Source organism: Panulirus ornatus, chromosome 23, assembly GCF_036320965.1.
Source record: "Panulirus ornatus isolate Po-2019 chromosome 23, ASM3632096v1, whole genome shotgun sequence".
NCBI lineage: Eukaryota > Metazoa > Arthropoda > Malacostraca > Decapoda > Palinuridae > Panulirus > Panulirus ornatus.
Window position 1 is genome coordinate 9,837,182 of NC_092246.1, and position 12,327 is coordinate 9,849,508.

Consider the following 12,327-nt stretch of genomic DNA (forward strand, 5'->3'; position numbering starts at 1 on the left):
AAAGATGGAGTGAAAAAGATTTTGTGTGATCGGGGCCTGAACATGTAGGAGGGTGAAAGGAGGGCAAGGAATAGAGTGAATTGGAGCGATGTGGTATACCGGGGTTGACGTACTGTCAGTGGATTGAATCAAGGCATGTGAAGCGTCTGGGGTAAACCATGGAAAGCTGTGTAGGTATGTATATTTGAGTGTGTGGACGTATGTATATACATGTGTATTGGGGGGGGTTGGGCCATTTCTTTCGTCTGTTTCCTTGCGCTACCTCGCAAACGCGGGAGACAGCGACAAAGTATAATAAAAAAAATATAAAAAAATAATGGAGACCTCAGTTTTAACAGACAAGTTATCTTAATATGCAAAGTGAAAACTTAAGATATGCTTTTATAAGTGTGATCCATGCTAATAGACAGAAAAAAATGATGATGACAGACAGACACAGAAGTGACAAGCACGTAGTTAAAAGATTATCAGAATTACATTATATGTCTCCATTTTGACACGTAGTTTGAAAGTAAAAGTTTGGAATGCTGCAGCTGTGAAGATGCTCTGGAATGCTTCAGGGTTACTTTCTCTCATGGTACCAAGTTCTTGTGCAGTAATTCCAAGCATAACCTCAGCTTGATCTTGAAATGCTGTTATCCACAAATTGTCTGTAAAGTCTGCAATATTGGCCTGTCAAAAGAGAACAATCATTATGGTTAACATTTTTTTTTATACATGCTCATAATTCTCCATGTGAGCATCAAGAACAGATAACAAAGCCTTTGAGGGAAAAATACTCACTTGGCTCCTTTCTCTGTCCATTCTTTTACAAAGTAATACAGGAAGGGAAGTTTTCAGCCATCTAATCCTGCCCCTCTTAGCCACCTACTATGACATGAAGGGAATACATGGGCAGTATTGTTTCTCCCCTATCACCAGCGATTAGTTAACACACACGTACATATATACATACATTTATTCACTTTTTCCATACTTGCTATTTCCCACGTTAGTGAGGTAGCGTTCAAGAACAGATGACTGGCCCCACCTCTGTTCATCCTTTTGGATAAGTAAACCTTGAGGGGAGGATTTCCAGCATCCCACTCCCACCCCTTTTAGCCACATTCTATGACACGCAGGGAATACAATAAACCCTCGATTTAATAGACTAATGGGGGAAGGGGAGTCCATTAATGCTGAAAGTCCATTAAATCAAATATGACTTATTTCTATGCCACAGTTAAGTTCACACACTTTCTTTCAACTTCCCTATCATTGTGGGGTAAGAAGAGGAGTGATTGGTTCCCAGCTAAGGTCGGTCTACGGCAAGGGTGTCTGATGTCCCCATGGTTATTAAACTTCTTTATGGATGGGGTGGTTAGGGAGGTATATGCAAGAGTTTTGGAGAGAGGAGTGAGTATGCAGTCTGTTGGGGATGAGAGGGCCTGGGAAGTGGATTACTTGTTGTGCGACGATGATACAGTACTAGTGGCTGATTTGTGTGAAAATCTGCGAAGTTAGAGACTGATGTGAAAGGGGAAAGATGAGAGTAAATGTGAATAACAGCGAGTAGGGTTAAGGGACAAATTAGCTGAGCTGTGAGTTTGAATGGAGAAAATTGGAAGAAGTGAAGTGTTTTAGATAACAGAGTGGGCATAGCAGTGGATGGACCATGGAAGCAGAAGTGAGTCACAGGGTGGGGGAGGGGATGAAGGTTCTGGGATCATTGAAGAATGTGTGGAAAGAGAGAACGTTATCTCGGAGAGCAAAAATGGGTATGTTTGAAGGAACAGTAGTTCTAACAATGTAATATGGTTGTGAGGCATGGTCTATAGATAGGGTTGTACAAAGGAGGGTGAATGTGTTAGAAATTAAATGTTTGAGGACAATATGTGGTGTGAGGTGGTTTGATCAAAAAAGTAATGAAAGGGTAAGAGAGATGTGTAGTGATAAAAAGAGTGCAGTTGAGACAGCAGAAGAGGGTACTGAAACGGTTTGGACATATGGAGAGAATGAGCAAGGGAACAAGGGGAAGTGGGAGTGAATAAGAGTTTGAGCAATGGGGGCCTGAACATAGACAAAGGTGAAAGGCGTGCAAGGAAAAGAGTGAATTGGAACGATGTGGTATACTGGGGTCGATGTGCTGTCAATGGACTGAACCAGGGCATGTGAAGCATCTGGGGTAAACCATGGAAAGGTCTGTGGGGCCTGGATGTGTGATAGGGAGCTGTGATTTGGAGCATTACGCATGACAGCTAGAGAATGGGTGTGATCAAATGTGGCCTTTTTTTTTTTTCTTGGCGCTACCTCACTTAAAAGGAGAAGGGGGGGGGGACAATGCTGCTTCCTGTGGGGTGCAGTAGTGACAGGAATGGATAAAGGCAAGGAAGTATGAATGTGTGCATGCATATATATTTTTTTTTTTTTTTTTTTTTTTGCTTTGTCGCTGTCTCCCGTGTTTGCGAGGTAGCGCAAGGAAACAGACGAAAGAAATGGCCCAACCCACCCCCATACACATGTATATACATACGTCCACACACGCAAATATACATACCTACACAGCTTTCCATGGTTTACCCCAGACGCTTCACATGCCCTGATTCAATCCACTGACAGCACGTCAACCCCGGTATACCACATCGCTCCAATTCACTCTATTCCTTGCCCTCCTTTCACCCTCCTGCATGTTCAGGCCCCGATCACACAAAATCTTTTTCACTCCATCTTTCCACCTCCAATTTGGTCTCCCTCTTCTCCTCGTTCCCTCCACCTCCGACACATATATCCTCTTGGTCAATCTTTCCTCACTCATTCTCTCCATGTGCCCAAACCATTTCAAAACACCCTCTTCTGCTCTCTCAACCATGCTCTTTTTATTTCCACACATCTCTCTTACCCTTACGTTACTTACTCGATCAAACCACCTCACACCACACATTGTCCTCAAACATCTCATTTCCAGCACATCCATCCTACTGCGCACAACTCTATCCATAGTCCACGCCTCGCAACCATACAACATTGTTGGAACCACTATTCCTTCAAACATACCCATTTTTGCTTTCCGAGATAATGTTCTCGACTTCCACACATTCTTCAAGGCTCCCAGAATTTTCGCCCCCTCCCCCACCCTATGATCCACTTCCGCTTCCATGTTTCCATCCGCTGCCAGATCCACTCCCAGATATCTAAAACACTTCACTTCCTCCAGTTTTTCTCCATTCAAACTCACCTCCCAATTGACTTGAGCCTCAACCCTACTGTACCTAATAACCTTGCTCTTATTCACATTTACTCTTAACTTTCTTCTTTCACACACTTTACCAAACTCAGTCACCAGCTTCTGCAGTTTCTCACATGAATCAGCCACCAGCGCTGTATCATCAGCGAACAACAACTGACTCACTTCCCAAGCTCTCTCATCCCCAACAGACTTCATCCTTGCCCCTCTTTCCAAAACTCTTGCATTCACCTCCCTAACAACCCCATCCATAAACAAATTAAACAACCATGGAGACATCACACACCCCTGCCGCAAACCTACATTCACTGAGAACCAATCACTTTCCTCTCTTCCTACACGTACACATGCCTTACATCCTCGATAAAAACTTTTCACTGCTTCTAACAACTTGCCTCCCACACCATATATTCTTAATACCTTCCACAGAGCATCTCTATCAACTCTATCATATGCCTTCTCCAGATCCATAAATGCTACATACAAATCCATTTGCTTTTCTAAGTATTTCTCACATACATTCTTCAAAGCAAACACCTGATCCACACATCCTCTACCACTTCTGAAACCACACTGCTCTTCCCCAATCTGATGCTCTGTACATGCCTTCACCCTCTCAATCAATACCCTCCCATACAATTTACCAGGAATACTCAACAAACTTATACCTCTGTAATTTGAGCACTCACTCTTATCCCCTTTTCCTTTGTACAATGGCACTATGCACCATTCCTCCAATCCTCAGGCACCTCACCATGAGCCATACATACATTAAATGACCTTACCAACCAGTCAACAATACAGTCACCCCCTTTTTTAATAAATTCCACTGCAATACCATCCAAACCTGCTGCCTTGCCGGCTTTCATCTTCCGCAAAGCTTTCACTACCTCTTCTCTGTTTACCAAATATATATATATATATATATATGTGCGTGTATGGGTGTTTTATTTATATAAAGGCGTACATGAGTGGATGGGCCATTCTTCATCTGTTTTCTGAAGCTACCATGCTGATGCGGGAAAGAGCGATTAAGTATAACAATAATACTAAAATAAAAGAAAATAACTTACTGATAACATAAGTCTCCAATTAAATGTGTCATACTCGCGGTTGCACTTTTCACACCTGTAGAGGCCATTGTTCATGTCAATAACCTTCTTGTTGCAACTATCAGATGGGCAAGCAGGGTAGAGAGAATTTTCCTTGCGCATCAATACAATGGATGCTTTGTTTGTATAATAATCAGCTTGGTCTCCACCTCCTAGGTTTGCAGCTTTAGCTTCCACAAATGTCATGAAGTTACCCCCGGAGCCTGAGAAAATCAATGTTCATTAATAATTCTGTAACACTTGAAAACTTAAGTTAGAGGATAAAGTAACTATTCAGTATCAACTCTCAGAACATGAAACATTTTCTTTTTCAATTCAGCATTCTGGAAATGATGTTCAGGATATGAATAGGATAGCTACTTGATATACCTGGCTTCTTTTTGCATGTTAAGATAGTCTACTCAGTCTCTTTCAGCATTCCTTTTTTTCCTCTTTGATGGATTTATTCTTTTCCTTCTCAATCCCTGATCTGTCTTTCCTCATGAATACATACCCTCATGAACATGTGATATGACTAAATGGAATGAAGAAAGTAATGTGGGAGTGTACGAGAGATTTGGTATAGCAAGGAATGCAACGGGAATGAATTCTGAATGTAATTCTTTGAGGTGGTTTGGGTATGTGAAAAGAATGCAAGATGGGGAGTTTACAAGGAGAGTGTATGACAGAATGATTAAGGGAGTTATATGAGAGGAAGAGTACTGGTGGGGAAGAAATGAGGGAAGAATGTTTGGAATGGGGTAATGGTGTATGTGAGGGAGGCATGTGAGAAAAAGGATAAGTGATGGGACTTCCCAGATGGAATTGGCATCAGAGATATAGACAGATAGATAAACCCTCATAAGATACAAGTTTCTTGACTTGTTTTAGTACCATCTGGCAAATACATTTCCATAATGAAAGCACACTTTACAGTCTATCAGTCCCAATGATAGTTTTACAATCCTTTTACTTTTTAACCTCGTTTACTCATTCTCCCATGTCTAATGCCTCTAGAAGTGACTATAATCCAAATCTCACAACAAATCTAAAACTTTTTATCCCTTGGAGTAGGGTTGAAAGAATGCTAACCATAAAAGGCATTTTTTCTTTATCCACTGCAAATTTACAGATCCAGTATATGATCACTTTGCAGTTTCTTTATTTGCTCTTTCAGATGCATTCTGATCCAGTGCTTTCATTATTAAAAACTTTTACAACCAATAACACTACAACGATTGGTCCAACATTGATTTGTGGTTCACAAACCTAAAAACCCTCATACCACTTTTCATCTTGCTAGATGATTTGTTCATTCTTCTTTACTTTGATTTGTTTCAATCACTCTCAGTCTGGTTTTGGCATACAAAATCCTACCATATTCAATTCCCCTTAATTCTGAAGTGTCTAAAAGCTGGCCAGCTCCACAATCGTCCAAATATTCCCCAATCCATTTCTGGTCAAGCGTGGTTTAGCCAAGGCCATGCAGTGGTTTTATGGTAATGGTAAAACGAAAAATAATTAGTATTACTCTACTGGTATCCATCACATGACTATCAGTCACTCAAGATGACATAGTGGCCTACTTACAGCAAAGAGCATCAAACCCTTTGATAGCCTACTTACAGCAAAGAGCATCATACTCTTTGATACTATATCATTGTTTGCTCCTCCATGCTATATATTTCTCAAACTCTGGTATTATCTTTAACTTGTAAGAATTTCTTCCTAGAAAAAAACTGAATCATGCTTCATGCTTAACACCTTTCACCAGGCAAACAACTAGTCACTCTTCTGTACTCACTCAAAAAAGACTCCTGTGTCTGAATTCCTGATACTATTATACTAAGATTTAATACTTACTAGGGTCCTAAAGCTAACTCTTCTCCCTCCCACCTGCACACAGATTGTCAAAGCTCCACCTAGCTTCACTACTGTTAAATGGAACCAGAGGTAAGCTCCTATTTCTACAACTGCAGAAGGAGTCTTACACTCATGGGGCACTATCTCTTGAACCTTCTTTACTATCATACAACTTTGTTTACATTCATTACTTCCTTATTCAGACTAATCTATTCATCAATTGCTCATACTATAAAAGTACATCTTTACATCTTTTCAACATTCTTCCTGTTTAAATTCATGTTACATCCTCTGGTTGTTTAATCCTTACATCATTCAATCTGGTCACCCCTCACTCTTCCATGATGGACGAATTCAAAGCTTCTTGCCTTTTCTGTTAAGTCATGTTTCTTAATTCTGGTACCATCTTTGTTACCCCCCCTCCTCTGAATCTCCTCTACAAGCTCTTTGTGCTTCCTTAGGTCTGAGGACCAAAAGAAACATTCTACTTCTGGCCTCATGTAGGATGTGAACAACTTGTAAAATACACCCATCCCTTGCTTTATGCAGGATCACTAAATGTGATTTTGCTATTCTGTGAGGAACCTACTCCTACCAGTCCCTCGTTTTATGCATTCAACATTTGCTACTATGCAGTGGTATGTGGTAGAAGTGAGCCAAAAATTTTGCAAGGGTTGGTTGGGGGGGAGTATGTGTGGGTCCGTGTGGAGTGCTAAGTTCCGGCCAGCTGGTTAGTCTCACAGTTACCACAGTTGTGTGTGAATCTGTGCTACTTATGCATTTGAATATACCTGCAATTGTGATTGCCTGCAGCCCACTGTGTTGTTTGTTAAAATGGCATCCAAACATCAAGCAGCATCTTCTACCCCAGAATCAGCAGATAAATGGAAGAGAACCTCTCTATTTTGGTGAGCATGGATTTACTCTTCGCAGATATAATGTCCCAGATTTAGTAAATGAAATTTCTACTAATCTTTGTGGTAATTCCTAATGTCCTAATATGATTAAAATCTAGTTAAAACATACTTGTGACATCACATCATACAATGTTACACACATCCCAGTTTTCTATGCATGTTAACTGATTTGTTATTATGTGATCTCTTTTTGTGTGAGAATTTCACAAAACATAACTCCTGTACCAAGTGAGGGATGGGTATTTTCTCAGCCATATACTCTATTCCAATACTTTACAACTAAGACCTTCATCAATCTTACCACAATACCACTGACCTAACCATAACAGTTACAGTCAAATGTTAACTTTTCCATAGACAAAGAAAGACTGTTGCTAATATATAGATATTAAAATTTCACTATCTCAGAACTTTATAAATTGGAACTTCATATATTCTGGACAAATTTATGACAATCAAAACACAGATCAACCCCCTGATAAACTGATTGTGACTGACCTTTTGTCAAATTAGGATAAGTGAAAGATATTGCAAATCTGATATGAAATGTTCACCCATGCCCGTGTGAAGCAGCTAAAATCTGACCCTAATTCTCAGTCCCAGCCAAGCTTTTGTATAGAGCCATGGTCTACATGGCATTACAGCTTCTTCTGAACTTTCTGTTTTTGTGCAAAAATACTCTCAACAGCAGAAGAGACAAGAAGGCTAGATTAGTATACAAAAGGAAAATACCATAGTTTAAATCTGCAAGAAAACTGAAAGCAATCTAAAAATTGAAGAAGTGAATACACTTTAAGATCATCAGATCTAAATAATGTTAACCAGCACATATATTGCATTATTTCTCAGCATTCATATAACATTTGTGGTAGCAGCTATGCATGGGTTAATACCAATAATCACCTATAAACAATGTACTGTATCAGAAAATAGCAAAATACTGCCCTGTGTAATATCCCCTCCTTTAATTTGAATCTTCAGCAAATATGATTCACAACCCCACCCCTTATAGTTCAAAATTGTAAGGATCTTTAGACAACCTTTTCTGCCTATGGTTTCAATACATTCTGAAAATAAATCTTGAGGTTAATATCAAAATAAAATTTTTGCTAATATTCATTTACTGTTGTTTCCGGAACTAATAGTTTTCAAAATTTATTTAAAATCATGGAGTTCGGTTCTAAAAATAATTGAATGAATAAGTAATAACAATCAACACATTATTACCTCCACCACCTGCACCTCTCTGACTTGAAAGGTTTACAGTATCTGCAACATTCCCCCCATTATCAAACCATCCTTTCAGTTTGTGGGCCTCTCGAATGTCAGGGTTAATCTGTAATACAATAGGGATAATCATTATTAGCAATGGTGGTAAGTCTATCTCTCAGAGGTGGTAGTCCTTGCCCTTTTTCCTAACCTTCTGAGTTGGGGATGGGGACCTCAGCTCTGAAAATATTCCCATAAAATGTGTATGTGGCCTTTGACTAAAGTGATGCGCTTACAACCACTTTTATAAAGGATGCAAGTTTTTATGGAAGGGTGGAATAAGAGGAATGTTGAGAGCATAATATTATCTTATATTCACTTATCATACTTGATCGCCATTTCCTGCATCAGTGAGGTATGGCCAGGAAACACGAAAAATGGCCCATCCATTCATATACATATATACATACATAAACAACCAAAAATGTGCATATACAAACATATACATAAAATGGCCCATCCATTCATATACATATATACATACATAAACAACCATAAATGTGCAAATACAAACATATATATAAGTATATATATACATATGTACACATTCATACTTACTTGCCTTCACTCATTCCTGGCGCCACCCCGCCCCAAAGGAAACAGCATCGCTACCCCATGTCTCAACGAGGTAGCGCCAGGAAAACCAACAAAGAAAAGGCCACATTCGTTCACACTCAGTCTCTAGCTGTCATGTGTAAAGCATCGAAACCACAGCTCCCTATCCACTTCCAGACCCCGAAGACCTTTCCATGGTGTAACCCAGACGTTTCACATGCCCTGGTTCAGTCCACTGACAGCATGTCAATCCCTGCATACCAAATCATTCCAATTCAATCTATTCCTTACATGCCTCTCACCCTCCTGTATGTTCAGTCCCTGATCGCTCAAAATCTTTTTCACTCCACCCTTCCACCTCCAATTTGGTCTCCAGCTTCTCCTTGTTCCCTTCACCTCTGACAAATATATTGTCTTTGCCAATCTTTCCTTACTCATTCTCTCCATATGCCCAAACCATTTCAACATACCCTCTTCTGCTCTCTCAACTACACTCTTTTTACACATCTCTCTTACCCTTTCATTACTTACTTGATCAAACCGCCTTACACCACATACAGTCCTCAAACATTTCATTTCTCACACATCCACCCTCCTCCAAACAACCCTATCTATATCCCATGCCTCACAACCATATAACAATGTTGGAACTACTATTCCTTCAAACATAAATTTTTTTTCTCCGAGATAATGATCTCTCCTTCCACACATTCTTTATCATTTTCAGAACCTTCACCCACTCCCCACCCCGTGACTCACTTCCAGTCCATGGTTCTATTTGCTGCTAAGTCCACTCCAAGATATCTAAAACGACATCTGCCTTGTCTACCTGGAGCTGGAAGTGTACTTGAAAGACCCAAGGGGAAGGGGAAGGTTCAGTGACAGATGGGGACAGAGAACAATAATCATCTAAGATTGAGGTTAAGGAAAACGAGATATAAAAAAAGCAGCTTTATCAGTTGGAGAATTAGCAAAAGACTGATTAGGTGACAGGAGAGGAGGTGTGGTTGAATTACAGATGTTCCAGGAGTTTATCGTAAAGATCCAAAAAGATGTAAGCATAGGAACCCACCCTTTTAAAACAAAATCAGATGTCACTCTTTGTGGCATCATGCAACAGGATTCAAATATTACAATCATCACTTACCTGAAGGCATGATGAGGAGAGGAGTGACAAAGAACATCCATTGAAGTCTGACAATCTTGCACCCTTTACAGCAAGGACAGGTTGTTGTGATCCATCAAAATTTTCTGCCCCAGTTCCCCAGAGTGTCAATCGTACCTGTGCAATTAATGTTACAAACCATGATTTTCACCTAAAAAAAATTATGCCACTTGCTCAGCAACAATTCAGGTGAAGCTGACCTTCAATGGCCAACAAAACAGTTTGATGATACATATGATTTTTTTTTTTTCGCTGCCAAATAATAAAAGTTCATTATTCAGATAATACCTTCACTGTTTAATCCAAATTTCTGACAACACAGTTTTCAAAGCAGTCAATTCTTGATACTGAAAAGATCATTATGACATGCAACATTGTTAGAAATCACATAGGTGGCAACTTACTACAATGAAGTGCTGCTACTCTGGGTAAGGGCAAAGATTAGTAGAAATGGCTAGGGTAAAAAAAAATCCTAAATACAGCACACCATTGTACAATATGGCTACACAGGCCACAGTATGTGTTTTATATATCTAAATAAATATGTTAGAGAAATAACTATACACCTGTAAATCTTTTTTTTAGAAAAATGAAAACCCCTTTCTCTCCACAGTGGTGTCCCACATGCATGGGATATTTCCCTGAGAATATCTGCACCAGGACCTCCCATGCACTCATGACTTTCGTGAGGAAGTGCCAATCTTCATCAACCCTTTGCAAACCACCTATGCAGGATCATGGCTGCTTCCTTGTTCTGGACCCATCCTTGGCCAATCATTGTCTGCTGCCAGGTTGACATTACCAACTTATATGCAACCAGACTACTAAAGCTCACAATTCCCAGATCATAACTGTCAACCCAAAAGTGGTCACACTAGGTGCAAAAAACGTTTATCAGTGCATGTGTGTGCCTAAATACCTATGAGCACCTATGATAAGATTTAACCATAATGGAAAAGCGATATGTGTGTGTGCGTGTGTGTGTGTCCATGTGCCTAAATACCTATGACAAGATTAAGCCTTAATGGCAAGGCCAGCACAAAGTGCTTGGCATATGTCTTGCTTGATGAATAAGACTATTCTTCTCAGCCACTACCTGCATTACAACAATTATCTATTCTTGGTTTATCTGGAATCTGATACCCCCGATGAAGGAATCCAGAGCACTGCTGGGTTGATACAAACATGTAAACTAAGGATGAGTCTTATGAAGATGGAGGAAAAGCACCAAAGTCTAAGAGAAGTTTCAAGATTCCCCTCTACAATATCTGATTAAGTCCAAAAGGTCTCTCAAGAGAAGTAGCTGGCCATAAGACATGAAACTCTCTTGATAGTCTTCCAGTATAGGATGACAATATAGCTACTTTGAGATATAACAGTTTCATTCTTAGCTTAAAGTCTGGCATGTAATTATCTTGACCATAAGAGACTGTCATCAAAGACAAAGGCATTCTAGTGTCCGATCATAGCATGAAATTAACTAACTCTCCTCCTAAAGCCCAGGGATTAAAAAAAAAAAAAAAAAAAAAAAAAAAAAATCATGAGGTAGAGGAGCTAAAATCCCATCCAATTCTGAGCGTATGTTGAACCTGTCCATGTCTAAAACAGGAGAAATCCAAGTCAGAAGTAATGTAATGGTTTTGGCAGCAAAGGGATCCACTTGGAGTAACACTCCTGGAAAAAGGATCCAAATAAAAGCCTCCTTTTCTACTGACATTTCTGTCAACACTCTAATCTTGATGGAGTATCTCCCCAGTCACTGCGTATTCCCTAATGATGTGAGGCAAGGAGAAAAATTCCTTTGGACCTACCCTGGCAGATAACTTCTTCCAATAACTTTCAGAGATGCAAGGAGAGGACATCAACCCAGACAATGTATACTCTTTATAGATAAGAGACTTGAAGAAAAAGGCATTCAGACAGTCCAAGCAAACAATTTTTCCATTAACTCTTTTGAGATGCAGTTGTGCAAGAGACTTTGCTTAATTAGGAAGCATAGAGCCACACTACCAAAAATAACTTTCCACCGTTAAAAGTCAGAACATGCTGGGAGATGAAAAACTATGTGACCAACAGCTTTAGGATAATGTAACAGAACTGTTTAACCTCCCTTCGAGAGCCCATATCTATGCAATTCTCTGAGGAATGGAAGCCCCATCTTTGATACATAAATAAAACATAATGACTAAGAGATATATCAGAAAAGTACATAAATGAATCGCATGTAAAAACTCTCTGGTACAT

The 12,327-nt window shown here is 39.6% G+C and overlaps 1 protein-coding gene across 2 annotated transcripts in view; it reads right to left on the reverse strand.

Annotated features, from left to right (window-relative positions):
- Positions 1-12,327, reverse strand: part of RPA1 (replication protein A 70) — a 37,975-nt gene that overhangs the window by 5,150 nt on the left and 20,498 nt on the right. For both annotated transcript variants that reach the window (XM_071676607.1, XM_071676606.1), the window contains exons 10-13: positions 10,066-10,200; positions 8,322-8,430; positions 4,297-4,538; positions 478-672 (exon numbers count right to left, since the gene is read on the reverse strand). In XM_071676607.1, coding sequence (XP_071532708.1) covers positions 478-672; positions 4,297-4,538; positions 8,322-8,430; positions 10,066-10,200 — 681 coding nt within the window. The remainder of the gene's footprint in view (positions 1-477; positions 673-4,296; positions 4,539-8,321; positions 8,431-10,065; positions 10,201-12,327) is intronic.